General features: G+C 48.3%; 2 protein-coding genes across 2 annotated transcripts; one reads left to right on the top strand and one right to left on the bottom strand.

The window, feature by feature from the left end:
* Positions 1-7,385: 7,385 nt before the first annotated feature.
* Positions 7,386-11,042, top strand: FOBCDRAFT_244813 (major facilitator superfamily domain-containing protein; the record flags this gene model as incomplete). The annotated part of the gene is made up of 4 exons (XM_059610636.1): positions 7,386-8,197; positions 9,746-9,787; positions 9,843-10,425; positions 10,491-11,042. 4 exons carry the CDS (start codon positions 7,386-7,388, stop codon positions 11,040-11,042), a joined length of 1,989 nt encoding a protein of 662 aa, XP_059468023.1.
* Positions 11,043-15,309: 4,267 nt separating this feature from the next.
* Positions 15,310-16,216, bottom strand: FOBCDRAFT_233138 (uncharacterized protein). The gene has a single exon (XM_054707369.2). The coding sequence runs from the start codon at positions 16,189-16,191 to the stop codon at positions 15,652-15,654; it is 540 nt and encodes a 179-aa protein (XP_054563344.2). The 5' UTR covers positions 16,192-16,216; the 3' UTR covers positions 15,310-15,651.
* Between the last annotated feature and the right edge of the window lie 2,543 nt (positions 16,217-18,759).

The following is an 18,759-nucleotide window of genomic DNA, read 5'->3' as shown; positions in this document are numbered from 1 at the left end:
GAGTAACACATCCTCCCCTGACCCAGTTCTTCAGTAGCTGGATCGATTCAATGCTCGATCCAAGTAGAGAATGTCGCTGTGAGCTGACTGTAAGCTTCGCAAGACTGAATGCCCTCTCGCAGTCGGTTGACATGGCCGGAATACCATGCAGTACCCACCTGCCGTACGTACCCACCGACCGTATAGCAAAAAGAAAATTCCCCCATAGAAAATGCTATTTTTCAACCATATGTTGAAAATTCACTAAAAATAAAACCCGTAAAATGATTTTCGAATTTCGTTTTAGAATGAAATGGATTTTAATATTTTCGCGGTATTTTGACTTTATGCCCTGCGCGTGTGCGTACTACACCTAATTCTTCCTCCTCCGAATTTGAACTCTCAACTTCTTCTATCCCTCCCACCTCGATCACATCCTCAACAGTATCCGCCTCTTTAGTTGCTTCCTTTGCCTCGGAAATAGTGTCACCAGTTACTGGAGCTTCTGCTAATGTCATGAATCTTTTGTTGGGATTCGGTACCGCCTTCCTCTTCTTGCCTCTGCTTAACCGCCCAACTTCCTCCTCCAGACTGGCTATTCTGTTGCTTAGAGAGGCGATCTTTGACTCTTGAGCTTCAAACCCTTTCGATAACACAGAATAGCGCCTTCTTGTTGACGGGCTCTTGTTCTTCCCTATATCTCGGATGTGGCGGCTGGTCTTTGGCGTATTATCAGAGTCGACTTGCCCGTCTCGGTGGCCGTCCGACCCGGGCGTCGCTTCCTTCTTGTCCGGCTGAATCTCAGGATGTATGAGCGCTTTCCGCCGTGAAATCGGCCAGTTTCCAGTCACTCTCCAGCCTGAGAGTATATTTTTCTTCGTCATACCCACTTCCCTGGCCTTGGCATAAGCCTTGATGAAGTTGACCTTGTCTACCGGCGCAGAATCGGTCAGGCTGGCGAGTTTCTGCAGTTCTTTTCGGTAGGCAGCCTTGGATATATTGAAGACGCCATTATCCAGCGGCTGCAGCCCATGAGAGCAGTATGCAGGCAGGTAACAGCAATATACGTTGTTCAAAAAGCACGTAGCCATCTACTCATCCTGGATTTTCAGTCAGCGCCGTCAGTGGCATTTCCGATCTAGAACAGGTAGATACTCACAGATACATGGCTTCCATGGCCATCTAATATGATGAGCCTTGCATCAGACTTATCCGCCGGTTGCGTTTAAGGCAGATAGACCTCCTTGAGCCACTCGACTGCGATATGGTTGTCCGTCTAGCCATTGTCGGATGTGATATAATACCAGTCGGCGATTTTTCTGAACACGTCTATAAACCACTGCTGCTGAAGCTCTTTGCCTTTAAAGATAATCCCCGGCTTCAGAAGACGACCATCTGCGGTGACGGCTTCGATAAAGGTAGTCCAAGTGCGGGACTGAGAGCCCTTGAGGAAGGCCTTCCTCCTAGCATCGCTACTGCCAATGACCAAGGAATCCAAGCCTATATTTTTTAGTGGATTAGTGAGATTTGTAGCAAAAGTGATCAATACTCACCAAATCTAGCCATTATACCGCCCTCGTCAACATTAACCGTGCTCTCCGGTTTGATCCAGCCATATTCGCTCTCCCGGATATCAAAGTACCAATTGACGGCCATTGGGGTAAAGGAACTGAACCTTGAAGCTTCCTGGCGTTTCCCTACCATGGCCTTGATATCGTCATGGCGTTTAATGAACCTGGCGAGCCAGCGTACACCGATAGGCCTTTCCCGGCCCTGCTGTCTCAAGAGGGCAGCGACGGTGGCGCGGACTTGACTGTGGGAGGAGCGTAGCCCAAGGCCTCTTGTCGAAGTACCCAGGTAACCAATCTAGACTCCTCCGACTTGGAAAGCAGCTGAGCAGGCTGGGTGACCTCGGATTTTGACGGTAGGCCTCTTAATCGGTCAGAGAGAGTGGTCGGAGGCACGCCGTTCTTCTGGGCGGCCTAGTTCTGGGAGAGGCCATTTTCTATGACATCTAGCATGGCCTAGATAACATCGTCCTCTGTATAAGATAATTGAGGCATATTTGAGGGGACCAAGGAAAGATAGGGAAGAGAAAATTTTAGATGAAGCTTCGAGGAGGCTAGGTGATAAGGGAGGCATTTTGAGACATTTTATATTAGTTCCGTGCGACCGCACCGCAAGCGTCACTGTGGAACCAAAGTGGAAATATTAAATTCCATGCAATTCTTAATATAACAGATATTTTCTCATGAAAACATCTTTCATTTTGACAACGTACTCTATAAGTGAAATTGAGCATTTTGTATGGGGAAAATCTTTTTTGGTGTACGGTAGGTGGGTACGTACGGCAGGTGGGTACTGCATGGTAGCAAGAATATCCAGTGCAAACCTACTTAAACGTGGGAAAGCATTGCTATGGTCGATCCACCAACGAATGGGATCATTTACCTGTTCTGGTTCGAGCCTGTAATATCGTTCGAGTTCACTGCCTGTTGCCGAGAGCTTAGGTTGCCGGCTTTTTATCCACTGCTCAAATCTACTTTATTCAGGTCGGGGCGTCAACGAAGGCGTGATATAGATACTCCTAGATATACTATTGTTATTCTTCGAATACCAACGCTTAAAATAGACTTTGATGCCGTCCTTTGCATCTCGAAGCCATTGTAGCTGTTCTGGGGAAGTCCAATTGGTCTCCAGCTTCGGTGCGTTGCGGAGAGGCTCGGATGAACTTGACGATATTGTGAAGCTTCCCAACTGGACCCTTGGCTCGCCAGTGTTCGAGGTCTTCTTCAACCCGCTCTAACATGTCATAGGCCTCAGACTGAAGTTCGAAAGAAGCTGCATCATCGCCGTAGAGGAAAGCTTGGGCAACGAGGTTTAGAATATAACCGAAACATCGCATCCTTCGTGCCTCCGTGTCCGCTCGAGTTATCGAGGCGTCGAGAGTTGTGTAGAGGTTTCGCAAGCAAACATCATTACTGGCCGCATTATCGCAGATCGAAACCCCTAGCTTACAATCGATACCCCAATTACGGACGACGTTTCTTATGGTGTAAGCAATGTTGTTCTCACCGGCATGAGATCCGATCTGCCTCTTGAAAGCCAGCAGCCGGCTTTGATATGACTATCTCCGATCGATAAAGTGACCAAGGATGGAAATAAAAGCTAACCTGTTCGGAGAGGTCCAGAGGTCGAAGCTAAGATGTATCTGGGTAACAGCATTTTTGAGTTCCTCCTTGACAGCCGCTTTCTTTGAAATGAGTATGTCCTCTAGGTCTTTTTTGGTTGCAGTTCGACCCCAGGGCACCTGAGCATAAAGATCAGAGTCTAGCTGACGGAACAGCTCCTGCAGATAGGTACTCTCAAAGGTAGTAAAGGGGAGATTAGAATAAATGATATAACCAACAGAGAGCTCTCTAATCCGTGCCATCTTCGCTCGAGGAAGAAGGAGGGAAGAAGAAGCCGGCCGTTTCTTGGATCCATTTCTCTGGAGGTCGAGAACTGAAGGGTCACCAGATGAACCCGTTTCAAAGGTCTCGGTGATCCTGTGAGCTCTAAAAGCCGTTAGTGATAACCTGGAAATGGCAAGTACCACGAACTTGAAAAGATGAGCTGATGCCGATGATGTCGACTGGGCATTGAAAAATCGAGGCGCACCCTTATCATCGCAGAGCCGGCAACACCAGATATCTCCACTGGATGTATTGTCTTTCCTCAACTCTGCAAGGAACCAGCCATGGTTTCCGATCCAGCTTCGCCTGCCCCTACTTTTCCTCTTATCTAAGAGGCTTGCAATAACAAAACGCCGTTGGCCCCAAATGATCTTGTAAAGGTCATCAACGGACGAATCGGCAGTCGAGGCCAAAGTTAAAGCGGCATCATACTGCTTAGGCATCATACTGCTTAGCGATGGCCTTAGACCGGGATCCGAGGCGAGCAAATGCGGGTGGTGGCGGCGATGACGACGGGCTACCAGCAAGGCTGCCTTTTATAGCGGTCTCCGACATTGTATGTTGCAATCAGCAGGGGCTTCAACAGATTGAAACCCATCAGCCAAGATATGCTTCCAAACATTGACGGATGTGTTGGCTTTTCTGGCTAGGGCTGTGTTGTACTGGAGCAAGAGGTAGGAAAAAGGGGCAACTTAACCAATTAATCTGCCTGTAGATTGCTCTCTGTCGCAGGCCGGGCATGGTCTCAATGATCCTCAAGAACAACAGCCCTTAGTAATCAAGCTGGGTGATTTAAAGTAAAACCTGTGGGATGGAATACCCCACACAGAAGAACAATCAAAAAAAACTCACTACTGCTGCTCATTATGAATGACCTGACCTTCAAACCCTTTAAGCACGCTCAGTGCGACACAGATATATCAGATGCACAGATGCTTGTGTCTGAATTGATTGATCTGTTAAAATACCGTATTTGATCTGAATTGATTGATATATCTGATTGTTAATCTGATCTGACGGCAGCCCTGCCGAAGGAAGTACCTCCTCGTCGCTGTCAAGCAGCTCCCACTGACTCCTTCGCCTACGAATGCTAGGTTGCGTCTTCCGTCCGCTGGCACGCACTCCTGTAGTTCGTCCACCTCCAAGAACAGCTGACCGTCTGCGCGTTTGGCGCTGGGATGAGGTACTGGCCTGGCTAGTAATCTGGCTGCTAACTTGTTGGCTCGATTCCAGTGGAAGCCTGGCTAGCGTTGGCTTATTGAGACGTCCTAGTGGTCGCCCACGTCTGCGCCCTGATGCCTGGCTTGCTGGTTTTCTGGTCGGCCGGCTATTAGTTTGACAGCTTGCCTCGATGGCTAGCCGCGCTGGAATGGCCTGTGTGGTGTTCTTAGGTTTGCCACGGAGAGCAGTTGCGATCCTAGGGTCGAGGATTCGTCGGTATGCATCTTGAGAGGATGGTTCTCGTAGTCGCCACCGCGGATGGACCTCCCACCTAGTGAAAGGCATGCCATTCACCAGCTTTGAGTATATCCTGTGGCAACAGGGGATACCAAACTCGGTCGAAACCGAGCATTCCTCGCCGCAATCCCCCAGAGGGTCAGGAAACGGATTCTTTTCTGTCCGCATCGCTTTCTTTGCCAGCCGGTATTGTTTCGTGATCAGTCCGAGACCCTTCGAAGAGAGCGCTGTCCGGAGTTCGCCAAGATACCCCGAGCTGGACCCCATATACTCTCGTGCGGTAAGTACCTCATCCGCTTCGCAGGCATCGTTGAAATCTCGCTCTTGGTCCTTCATCATGTCCTGCATAGCCTCAAAAAGGCGATAGAGATTGCTCATACCATTCAGAAGATAGCTCTTGATGTTGTTGCTTGCTTCTGTCCCAGATGTGACGCGGACGCCGAAATTGCGATACTTCCGGATTAAACAGCGGGCCCATTGGGCCCTGACGGATATGTAGGTTCTATTGAGATACCGCAGGATAGCTCGCTGGTCGTCAAACTCCTTACAGAGGTTTGCCCATGCCTCCTCGTGGGCCTCCTCAGTCTTAGCAAATAAGACGAGCTTCCACATGGTGAGAACTCCTCGATAGTTATGAGAGATAGCCTCGGTTATTGGCATATGAACAAACTCTCGGCCTTGGGGGCATAGTCGAGCTTGTGGCTGCGGGGTAGTTGCCTCTCTGTCGCTGGTATCAGGACTGCTATTTCTGCTGGTGCTGCGGGCCCTAACCCACTTCTGCTTTGACTTGAGCAGGACGTTCGAATTGATGTGGTGGATACACAGCTGCTGCTGTACATCAGGGAACTGGTCGTTTAATGCGGCTTTCATCTGGTCGTCGAAATCGGTGACGATCATATCTGGTTGCCGGATGGAGTGCTGCTCTGCTAGCTGCCGAATGCTCCCGGAGAGAAATTGGAACCCTTCTCTCCTCTTGTTATCTATCAGACCGAATGCAGCGTTATAGATAGAGCTAAGGCATGTCTGCCCTGTTGCTTGGAATAAGGGAAGCTTGAAGCGGTTGGTGTTATATGTGTTGTCGAAGCTGATGACCTCGGGGAACCGCTTCTACATCTGGATGCAGTAAGGAAAGGCCCAGATAAGGCCAACAAGACGGTTTGGCTTATTGCCCCCCCACTTAACGAGATAGGGAATCTTCATCTCGTCAAGCAGCTTGATCAGGGCTGCAGTAGGAGTGTGGCCGTCCAGCTTGTCTCGGTTGATACGAGACCTGGCGTTATAGATGTCTTTTCGTGTAAAGGATGACTCAGGATGCTGCTCCTGGACGATAGCACGTACGTCACGGGCCCGAATTCCGACCCGGCGGCTTGTCGATTCGACCGTTGTCCTGATAGGCTCGGTGAGTCTCTGATGGGAGGGATGAGCAGATGGCCGATGCTGCGGCTGTGGTTATGCTGGCTGTGTTCGGGGTTCGAGTGTTGTCGTAAGAGCCACTTCCCCTCCTCTAACGTCTCGGCAATAACCATCCATTTACGTCCACACTTTCGAGACTTCTGTCGTCGAAGACCTGCGCCTTGACTAGGCGCTGGTTCTCCGAATCGATCGCATTGGAAAGTGTACCCGAAACACAGGGTACAAATAAGGCCTTCAAATACCCTTCGCAGCGGTGACCGCTGTTGAGGTACTCCGAGCAAGCCGAACATTTTCCATCACACTACGTTGCCCAGCATTGAGTTGATGGCGATACCCCCGTCAATGAGATAAAAGGTCCGATAACTCGATGCGAGAAAAGAAGGAGGTAACTGACTCAATTCTTGCCTCTCCTGCAATTCTGACGCAGGGTCTTCTTGCCACTTGCGAACCTTCATCAAGCCGGGGGAGTGGAGAATGCATGTTTGCTGGAAAGGCTATGAGATCGGGACGTGTCTTCCTCCTCTCAAGGGCAAGGAATATGTATGGTAATGCTTGAAAAGCTAACAGAACCCTTTATGCTAACGGATTTTATGTCAATTGCCTTGTCTCTTTGAGCCCAGTAATGCTTATGAGTCTCATGGGTGCACTGAGACAGATGCCAAACTAATTTGATGAGGAGCTTTTGGTGAGAAACACACGTAATAGTGTCCACAAGCACTACAGGGCTTAAAGAGATGGCTTACAAGGGTAAATATTTGTTAATGAGTGAGCTGTGCATTAACGTTATGACCGTGTGGGTCGGGTTTTGCATCCCTTCCTGGCTTAGTACCCTCACCTTAACTTTGTGTGGCAAAGTGGTAGGGTCGGTATTTCCGCTTTACTCAGCATTCTCTGCTTTGAAAACGTTATACTACTAATCGTCTACTCCTATCGAAGTGTGTGAATTAGTAACTTGAGATTAATGTTTTCCACCTCGTTATTTTCCCGTGTGCATAAATATAGCTCACGTTCATATTCTCTTGCTCCAGAATAACAATTTCCGGCTTAGTCTTCATTTTCTATCACCAAATCTTATCAGCCATGCCTGCTTCTACATTCAAGAACAAGGTCAGCATCACTCACATTGGGACTGCTACGGCAATTCTCGATATCGATGGCATCACCTTCCTGACGGACCCGTTCTTCTCTCCCGCCGGCAGCGAATGGCCGACTGTTGGCGACGGGGTACTCAAGGTACATGACGACCCGGCCATCAAGATGGAGGAGCTTCCCCATATCGATGCCGTTCTTCTAAGCCATGAGAACCATCCTGACAACCTGGATGAGCTCGGCCGCCAGCTTCTCGATGGCCGACACGTCGTCACCACAGATGATGGTGCAAAGAACCTCGCTCCTCGACCCAGCGTGCTTGGCTTCAAGGACTGGGAGAAGAGAGAGGTCCGCATCTCTGGAAAGACTTTCCATATCACCGCCACGCCTTGCAAGCATTGGCCCGGCCACGAATGCGTTGGCTTTATTGTACATACCGAAGATTTCGGTGTTGCCCCTGATGGTCTCCCGAACGCCGTCTTTTTCTCCGGCGACACCGTCTATATCGAGGAGCTTGCCAGAATAGCTGATCAGTACCATGTCGCTGTTGCCCTTATGAATCTTGGCAAAGCCACATTCGATGGGTTCAATAGCGAGGGACAGCCTGGAGAACCGGGTGATGCCCTCCAGATCACTATGGATGGTCGCCAAGCGGCTCGTCTTTTCCGAGATATTAAGGCAGATGTGCTTGTACCTATGCACTATGAGTCCTGGGATCATTTTACCCAACATGAGGAGGAGCTCAAGACAGAGTTTGAGGAGGAAGGTATTTTGTCTAATGTTCGCTGGCTCAAGCCCGGCGTGTCTGTTCAAATCAATTGAGAGATATCTGGATGCGAAAAAGGACGCGAAAAAGGAAGTTTTCGGTGGTAGGGAGATGAAGCTCAGGGTATCCATGTAGAAAATAGACTTCGCCGCCGCACATAATACGAAATATCATGGTATTATTAGCATGAGCTGGTAGATGATGAAAGCTGTGGCGAAAAATAAAAAGATGCTCTACTGATTCTTTTTTGTAAAATCAAGTAAGAGCGATGTGAAGGTAGAACTAATAGTATTCATGAATTCGAATTACAAGGATGACATAAGTACCGCATGTTAGTTGACAGGATCGAGAATAGTTCTTTATCCCTTGAGCTGTGTTGAACCTCCCGGCCGTACCAGGCCCCACATGCCCACCATCTTCTAGTAGGTACATGGGTGGAACCTCTTGATAGATTGGGAACGTGAGCAGTGTGATGTAGCGATTTGTAACTCGAGAGATTGCTGGTACTTCTATCACAGGGCTGAAATAGGGGGGCAACAGGTATCTTTTCATGGACGCATTTTAATTGGCTGTAACCCCCTGCTATGACCTGGCGGGAGATTCAACACAACTCAAGGGATATTTCAGTCTGTTTCCAGTGTCTTGGCTCGGATAGCAATATGATTCCACTTCATTGTTTACTTTAAGAATGACGAATGTTTTCAGTACACGCGCGTATTCTTGCCAAGGGAGAGATAGCTAATGCGATTTAAATTAGCCATGATCATCCTTAATTCTTGCCATTGCGATAGTTTGGTCCTGTTGCAACGAGTGATGGAATGATTCATTCAATTTTTTAGCTAGTGGCCAGACCCACTGTTGTTCACTCCAGAGTTTGATCTGCAAGGACTTGCGTCAGAACTTAGCAATATGGTCGGGTTTTGCATCCATATTAGGTATAGCTCTACGGTGAATTCTACCGGGGCGATTGGTGATATATGGTTACAAGGGGGGGCAGCAAATGTAAATACTAGGCGTGCGTCTTTCTCCATAGCTAGCTTCTTTGGGTAAGTTACTACGTGTATATCAGCTCTCACACGCAATTTGAGCTATAGTTGCCTGGTGCTTAAATAAGCTGAACAGGAGGTGCCGGGGCATTTGAAAGCATCCCAACTCGTTGCCCCCCTTACCAGAGCACGACCCAGTATTTTCTGACTCCTTGTATATATAAAATACACAAGCTTGGATCATCATTCCAGAGATGTTGCTCCCAGCAATGCATCGGTCTTGTATTACATTGATACACTTACCAACCAAAGGACAATACAGCGCGGCATGAAGAACAATCCACTCGACCACGACCAAGCAAGCAGCTCTCCCAGCAGCATGGAACCGAAATTGGAAAATGGAGGCCACTCATCGACCCCCCAACAAGACCTCGAAAGGCAAGGTGATTCAGACTTGATGCCTGTCCCGAGTCTGGTTCTGAGCAACGGAATTCCTGACCCAGTCGCATCAACAACTGCGCAACCAGAAGGAGGCTGGATAGCCTGGATGGCTGGTAGGTAACCTTGAGCGAAGTAAACCATGCAAGGCTAATCCTTAGTTCCCTAGTATTGGCTTGTTTCCTCACAATTATGAATACTTGGTTTGTAACATTCTACGTACCCATAGCGGTGCCCCTTGAGCTGATAATATGAAAGGGGCATGATTATATCTTTCGGCGTTTTCCAAACCTACTATGTCTCGAATTTGCACCGCTCACGCTCCGATATCTCATGGGTCGGCTCCTTAGCCGTATTCTTCCTCTTTTTCACAGGAATCATCAGCGGCCGTCTTACAGATGCCGGCTATTTTCGCATCACCACGATTATCGGCGCATTTCTCGTCGTTTTTGGGACATTTATGACTTCTCTAAGTCAAACATACTGGCAAATTCTTCTTGCGCAAGGGTTATGTACCGGCCTCGGTAATGGACTTCTTCTTACCCCGATGATGACCCTTATTACCACATACTTTAAGAGAAGGCTCCCGCTTGTCATGGGAATTGCAGCTTGTGGGAGCACGACAGGAGGTCTAATCTACCCAAGTATGGCGAGAATGCTACTACCAACAATTGGTTTTGGATGGACTATGAGGGCGATGGGCTTTATACAGCTGGGCACGTTTGCCATTGCATTAGTGTCCGGTGTGCCGAGGCAGTCGCCTAGAAAGTCGGGCCCCATTATAGATTGGTCGGTGTTTGGGGAGGCAGCATTCACCCTATATCTTCTTGGGGCATTCCTGGTAAGTTACTATCTCCAATGACCCCCAGATCTTACTATTCAGACTATATTCTTATAAACATCTAGGCTTTCCTAGGCGTCTTTTTCCCATTCTTCTTCCTCAGCTCCTACGCACGAGAGAAACAAGGGCTATCATATATCGACTCTCTGAACCTCACGCTTGTTCTGAACGGTATCGGCTTTCCAGCCCGTCTAATCCCAAGCTTCATTGCCAGGCATACTGGCACGATGAATGTTTTTATAGCATTCTTATTTTCATCTGCTCTATGTATGTACACTTGGATTCCAGTTCATTCGACTCCAGGGCTTTACGTCTGGACTGTGTTCTACAGTCTCTCTGTAGGTGGAGTTCAGTCACTTTTCCTAGCCGTGGTAACTATCATCAACTCCGACATGTCAAAGATTGGAGCGCGGCTCGGAATAATATCTGCTGGTGTTGGAATTGGAGCTTTACTTGGATCGCCGATTTCGGGTGCCATCATCTCCGCAAGTGGAGGCTCCTATGTCGGTGCGCAAATTTTCTCAGGAAGCACCTTGGTTGTTGGAGGCTTGTTCGTACTTGCCTCGCGCGAGATGAAGAGACGTCAAGAGGGACAAGGCTTGTGGATGAAACTGTGACTGTTACCTTCATCGACAGGAGACAAAGATATGTGGAGAATGAATGAAAAAGGCGGCCATTAGCCAAGAGAATGTAAGAGAAGTTACTGGTAGATTAAACGTATTACCCTATTAATAATAAAAAAAGCCCCCAGAATGAAACAACTGAACTTTGCCGTTATCAATGATCACTGATCAATGCCAAGCTTCGGGTTCCGGATTTTGACCCTTACATGCAACGAGTTTGAAATAGCTTTATTCAGCGCAACGACACCACAACATTGATTCACAAACTGAGATATGGGTCAAGCAAATTTAAGGGCACAGAAGATTTTATTTTATTAAAAAAGTAGCTCTTGATCACCTGGTAGGCTTTGGATCCATCATATGTATGTATATTTTTCGTCCGGGGGGCCGTAGGCCCCGAAAAGTCTCCTACTGGAGCACAGGACGTGCTGAGCTAGAGGAGTGGGAATCTATCTACACGCTATTTACAGAAATGCTATTGGCTACAAAGAATTAGTTATTCGCAACGCGAAATTAGTCTTCCCCTCGGCACCCGATTTCTGCAAACGCGTCAGTAGACCGCACTCTATCCAGCATGTCATTGGCACGAATGGCGCATCCTATCGGGCCTGTTACCCGTCAGCGGGACGACAAGGCGGAACTGGCATATCGCAGCCGCTTTTGGCCTGATATCAGGAGAGTTGAGATCAGTCTGTGTGAGCGGCAGCTCGAGACTACCTCAAGGTGGTCCCGGCCAGATGGAGGGCGTGGTGGCGCCCTTCGTCTGGCCGTGAGCATACGAGAGAGGAAGAAAAGGTAACAAAAGAAATGTGTGAAAGATAAAGAAAGAAAGAGAGTCGCGAGTGCTTCTCCAGTCGCGGTCGCCTAATAACGAGGGCAAATCTTTCTAAAGAACGCGCTGTCCTTGGACAGGTCGATATATTTGGTAAAGTCTTTTCCTATTGCTAGATTGACCGCTGCATTCGGTGAGGGTGTAAGCCTTATCCGATGATGCGGCGGTATCTTTCTGCAGTAGAAGATGTGATCCGGTGCTTTGCGTCGGCCATATAAGCAGACTAGGCGTGTGTTAATATGGTCGAATCTCTCGTGATATGCGGCGAAGTCCCCGTGAAGGGATCTTGCTGCGAGCAGATGGTGCAAAGCTGCTTGCGGGAGTGATAGCTCCGGCAGGCAGCCTGTGGTCGCCTTGAGATTAAGTCTTTTGTAATACTTAGGAGCAGAGGTGGACTACTATGCTTCGAATGCTTCTTTCGGTTTTTGTCGCGCGATCCTTTGTAGGTAGGCTAGCGTTGGTTGAGCCCCTTTAGGCTCTGGGAGTGATGAAGCTGCTTTTGCCAGCTTGTCGGCTTGTTCGTTGCCGGGGACGTTAGAGTGTTCTGGCACCCAGCGAATATGTATGGCTCCTCGCGATGCTGCTAGCGCTTGGAACTCGAGAAAGATGCCTTGAGAGGAGTCGGATGGTGTGCCTCGTAGGCACGTGGCGACCGCCAGGTTGTCTAGGCAGATGAAAATGTTCTCTGTTACTGATTCTCGCACGTCTAGGGCAGCCCTCAGGCCCTCTAATGCTCTAGTAGCTTTAACGTCGAAGACCTCAGCAGATCTAAGGCGACCTGACCCGTCAAAGATTAGGACATTGTTCTGATGAATGGTAAAGCCATAGCTGGCTGCCCCTTCCGAGGATAGAGAGCCGTCCGAGTATACCATCAAGGTAGGGGGGTCGAGAGACTTGACCTAGCGGGAGAAGGCATCGGCCGATTTCTCTTTCGATGCCATCTAAAGCGGAGGCATCTGTTCTTGATGGAAGCATCGCTGAATGAGTTTCGGCCGCGTACAGGATGCCAGGAGTTCACCTGTGTGTCGAAGGCGTGTCCTGAAGCTGTTTTCTGTCTGTGTTTGATATCTTTGTTTGATGAGGTCGTGGTAAGCAGGTTTTCTAGGCGGGCGTGTTCGGTTCGCCAGAGGGTGAGCTTTATCTAGCGATTTAAGCCGGGCGGAGAACCTAAGTTGCCCTGCATCGAGTAGTTAATCGACTGGTGGTACCCCGCTCTCTCGGTATAGAGTAGCGATCGGTATTGTTTTCCAGACAGGCAGTATGGCTCTTATGGCCTGGTTCATGGCTTTGGTTATTATTTATATGAGATGCTGATTATATGATGGCAGATCTTTTATAGGCTAGGTCTACCGCGGCCTAGTCCTGCCTGGATACCACGCCTAGGAGCCATAAAGCAGCACTAATTCGATACATGCTCTGACGGCACTATGCACGGCGCTCGGCGGAGGGTCGTGTACCGTGTTGGTAAGACCTCGTAAATGATAGGCTACTGCCTTTGCTTTCGCCGCCTACTTTTCGACATAAAGCCAGAAAGATAGCCTGCTGTCCAGCCAGATACCAAGCCAGCGTAGAGCTGATTCGGGATGCTTCTTAATATCGCCGTGACGTACTGCCGGGGCAGTCCTAAGTTTACTACGGAAGAAGTGCATGACTTCGGTCTTCTTCGTGTTGAAGGACATGCCGTTTGCCGCGCCCTAGCGCACCATCTCGGCGATGGAATTAGATGCTATGGCAGTAGTCTCGTCTACTGTGTCGCCTATGGACAGGATGGCCGTGTCATCTGTATAGCCGAAGCGACCCTGAGGGTTTCCTAGTCGGTAGATTGGCTCAGTGTAGAGCAGGAAGAGGATTGGCGATACCGGCGACCCTTAAGAGGGGCCGCACTGAAGGGGAGAAGAGGGCGTGATGGTATCTTGGTACCTGACACGCGCAGACCGGCCGCCCATAAAGGAGCCAGCCTAGCAAGCCAGATAGTCAGGCCAGCCTTATTCGCGTAGACGCAGAACGAGCCTGTTGCGCATAACGGTGTCGAAAGCACCTTATATATTTATTGTAACTAGAGTCGCCACCTTCTTGCGCGTAAACGCTTCTTCGATATCATAGATCAGGGCTATCACCGGGTCTATCGCAGATCTCTTGGGGAGCGCTCTAGCTTGTTGTAGATGAAGGATGCTGTAGTAAACGGCTGCCTAGGCTAGGCGGCGTGCGATCAGCCGTTCAAGTCCCTTACCGAGGCAGGAGAGCAGTAAGATAGGTCGCCATGCTCGTGGCTCTGTGAGGTCTCTTCGCCCCGGTTTCGCGATCATAACCACCTCCGCCTCCTTGAATGATTTCGGATAATAGCCTGCAGAGAGGCATCCTTCGAACAAGCGGCAGACATGTATCCCGATGATGTGCCACACGGCTTTGAGAAGATTGACGGAGATGTTGTCTGACCCTGGAGATATATTGCCAGTCTGGGTGGTCGTATACTCCGCCTCATCCAGCGAGATTTCAGGCGAGAAAGGAATCAACCTAGGAGGAGAGACCGGTGTCTATGCATTTGCAATATCGTCTTCCGCAGTTTTCCGTTCAAGCATGACCTATCGGAGTGCGTTAGCTTTATCCATCTGGCTTTCGTACACGATGTTATCGACCTGTAGAGGTGGCGGCTGGAAGGCTCCTGGCGGCTTAAGCCACCGGACAGCTTTGAAAACATCGCTACTGCTGGAGAAGCCATCGATGAGGTTACGCCAATAGCGCCTCTTGGCCCGACGGACCACACGATGAAAGCCTCTTTTGGCGATCTGAACGTCCTGGTTGAAGCCGAGCAGGTAGCTTCTTCTGATGGCTCGAAAAGCAGCCGCGGCGTCGGCGCACTCCTCCGTCCACCAGGGAGCCGGACGTCTGCCTTTCCGTGCGGGCCGTAGCGGCCTTTACGATTACGTCAAGGTTGCAGGTACAGGGTAACTCCGTATACACAACGGAGAGAAGGGTCAGAACAGCTCAGCGCACATATGGAGGTTACCGACCGCTGCGATGTGCTTAACTAACCTATGTGTTCTTTTGGATGGTTAAGAATACTTCAATAGTGCTTTAAATCAACATGAGGAGGCTAAGAGAGTGGACCGAATGACTTTGAGTACCAATATTCCAAAAGTTGATGGATGTTTACATTTGCGTACAAAAGCCGGCACGAGCATCATCAACTTTTCTACAAGAAATATAGAAGGATGCACGACGAAATAGATATCTAAGCAGTGGCCGCAGAGAAGGGAAGGAAAGTAAACTCTGTTGCAGAGCGATCAGCTCGAGGTTGACATGGGCCTTTGAGTATAATAAGGAAAGAGAAGACACTTGAAAGGACCATACAACCAGAAGTTAGTAAGAAAATTAGCTGTTTCTTAGTTGAGCATATATAACAATTTGGTGTATTTAACAATATTTGTTGCTTCAGTTTTATTTACTCTGGGTTCATTTATATATCCCAACTGTAACATTAAGCTTTAGACTGCTCTAGACTACCAGCCACAGATTTTTCTTTTAGATGCGACCGCAGATTTTTTAGTATTGCCTCATTATGTTTTATCAATTTCCCAAGACCCTTTTGAAAGGATAGCAACCCCGCATTGTTCCCGCTTCTTTTGCTAGATGTCATCGTTGCTGTATCGCTGTGCGGGGTGATCGGTCTCCTGTTGGCCGAATGCGATTTTGATGTGGTTCCTTCGAGAGGTAAAGTGTTAAAAACATTGGGACACTTCAAAATTAAGATAATGTTAGTTCCGAAATGGATCAGAGGATTCCCAAGTCTAAATATACCGATTGGAATTCTACAGAGTCTCGCCATATCATTGATTGAGACTCGAAAGGGTCTTGAGACAAGTTTGGCAGGAAGTTTAAGCAGTTTTGCATTGGTATCATTGCAGCACCGTTCTGAGTGGAATTAAAAGTGTCCCAGAAGGTACAAAACCATTGATACAAAAGAGCAGGCTCCGTCTGAGATCTTGATCGATCCTCTGGTACTGCAAGATATGGTTGTTCACTGCGTGATGAATGTGAGCTCCCAAAATCCGAGTCCAATAAAGAGGGTATGACATCATGCAGCTCGGCAGTGGATTGTTGGCCTGCGTAATCCATCACTTCGTGTCGGAGATTACAGTCGGAGTTGAGAAGAGCTTGCCCACAGCTGAGCATTCCGACTGAAAGGAAATAGTCGTAAATTTGGGTACGCAGAAGAGTATGGTAGTCCCCATTGGGAGGTAGTTGGTCTGGGAACGTTTGTTGGATTGGACACATATTGTGGTACTTTGACAATAAGGTGTTTTGAACCATAGTGGCAAAGGGGACTGGAGGGACGTTTGAACTGATGTACTACTGCAGGCCATTGCTAGCCTGTTACTCCTATTTATTCGTATACCAAGAAATCTATATTGCTAGTGAAACATTAAAATCGCATCTCCGTGGCATGGGCTAGACTTGAAATCTGGCGGGAGAACTTCCATCGGCGCCCACACAGCCCCTGCGCCTAGAGCAGATCACCCCATTCAACCACAGAGAGGATTTGCATCTACCTGGGTATTTCTAAATGTGACACGGGCGCCGCGCTGGAACCTGTTGCAAACTATGTATATGGATTGGGTAGGCACTGGCAAACTCACCACTACATCAACTGACAATCGAGCACATTGGATGCGCATAGCTAGCTGTGTGTCAATGCTTTGAGTAATGGTGCCTGCAAACAGGATGGCTATCCTGCCCTTGAAGGCTTGGCTGACTCAATGATAAAAAGGGGCCACACAAGGATGGCCGAAGCTGCGCTAGGTTTCCGCTCACCGCCTACTCGGAATATCCCTCACGGAACCAAAAACGTCATGATGGCAGTGTCGCCGATCGAAAATGGACGTATGTGGTCTGTTCTGCAATCTGATTGGCAGCTGCGATAATTTCCTAGGCGAAGGCTGCTTCCACTTGCTATTTTGAGCCACCTGAATCGTATGATTTAGACGGTCGATCACTCTTCGCGTGGACGCTACTCGACGACTAGACGATGAGCTTGATATAGAGCTTGACTGTACTTGAGCTTGGCAAGTATTCAAGTCTCATTGCTGAATCTGGATGCTTCGTTTCATTGGCACGCCTAACCGCTGGTGGTTGACAGTTCACGTTTAGATAGGAAGCACATCTAATCTAATCTTCGACCTGCCAGGGGTACAGCTTTGAATTGTCCCTTGCCGCTGATCGGTAGGCAACCTTCGTTGTTATTCTGGGGAGGTGGTCTGATTTAGCAGAGCCCGGCTGTGATCATTTCCCAGCTAGGCATTTTGTCAGACGCCGTGCCGCACGACGCCATGTCCAAATTCAAGAGGCTCACTAATTAGACTGCAATTGCCTGTTAGAGACTGACTTCATGACTGTCATGAGAGGGATATGGAGGTTTCATTTGAGTGTTGTTTACATTGCGTAATGGTACTGAGTGAAAATATTGATTGAACTTGATTGTTCATTATTGAGATGAGAGTTCTTTTCGGGTTTATACCTCTAGATAATTTTACCTAGGACCTTGGATTCTAAATCTAGGATTTTTAGACTAGTAGCCTGAATCCAGAAGAGAAAGGGGATCCCCGGATTTTCCAAACATTGCTCAGAAGGACAATTTGGCTCAGTACCCCCTAGCTCACCCAAAAGAGTCTAAGAGCTTGGTCGCAAATTAGAGTACCCTTGATATAATACTGCCAAAAGCACCATGCCTCATTGGTTGAGTCGCCTAGGGACAGGTTGGTCATCAATTCAATCTGGGGCATCGATTGAACTGTAGCATGAATGTCACGGTCCAGTGTATGGCACTTGCACGCTCGCAAGGCTCACTTGTTGATCTTTTGTCCACCAGATGCGCGATTGAATTGAATTGATTGAATTGATGACCACCCTGGCCTAAGGACTTGCCTTGGACTGTCTTTAACACTAGGTTTCGTCATTGGCAAGTAAAGATATCTGAGCTTTCTCCCTTGGCTTCCACTCCAGCGTTCAAGATGCATTCTTATAATGAACTTGTCGTACATTAACCGGTCAAAAGAGAAATTCCAGCTCGGGGGCCTCTATAACATCTATCTAGTGCACGAAATGTATAGCTTCGCTATCTGTTAGGTTATTTGTTAAAGAATTTACTGAGTTGTTGTAATCCCATACTTTGTTCACAATTGTTCTTATCCTCCTCATCCCATCAAGATTGATGGCACTCTTAATATATATTATACGGTTTTGGATAAACTTCCGCCGGAAGCGCACCGAGTCGAAATTAACTGGTGCAGTTCCGGTGAAGTTTGTAGTGCAAGGATAGCTATTATGGTCCTTTCCTGAATCACTCGTAGGGTTCAAGGGTTTAGAAAAGGCGATTGTTCGCGATCTAGGGCCTGGAATTCTAGCCAGTTATCGGCCAGCCCCAAGAGAAGCATAGGGTTCAACATGTTGAGTAAGCCATCTGCTAGCCTCCTCCCCGTTAGCTTGAACTTATGCTCGGCATCGGAGTTGTGAATGGAGCCAAAGTCTAAGCTATTTGGATTGCAAGTAAATGGCTTCGGGACAGGTTCACCTGGTCCAAAGTTCTTATGTAGTCTCTTTCAGTGCAAGTGTATTAAAACCGGTCACCTACTTTATACATAAGACTATCTTATTTTCTTTAATACTGAGATTGTGCGATTGAAATCCCCTCTAAAGTTAATTATTAGCTACTAGCTAATATGAACATTAATATTAGTATAGTTAGTATACTGCTCTACTCAGGGGACTCAGATATGCCCATAGCGACACTTTGGCAGCTGACAGGCTTACACACTAGTGGTATGTCGTCCGAGGCAGTTCTGTGCGATTCGAGTCCGGGCTTCTAGAACCAGGCATGTCTTT

The sequence above is a fragment of the Fusarium oxysporum genome, chromosome XI (genome assembly GCF_013085055.1).
Source record: "Fusarium oxysporum Fo47 chromosome XI, complete sequence".
In the NCBI taxonomy this organism is placed as follows: Eukaryota; Fungi; Ascomycota; class Sordariomycetes; order Hypocreales; family Nectriaceae; genus Fusarium; species Fusarium oxysporum.
This window is presented reverse-complemented; position numbering and strand designations above follow the sequence as displayed.

What these genes read in the sequence shown, in the direction of transcription:
- FOBCDRAFT_233138 (XM_054707369.2), bottom strand. Translation starts at nt 16,191, where the DNA reads ATGGTTCAAAACACCTTATTGTCAAAGTACCACAATATGTGTCCAATC.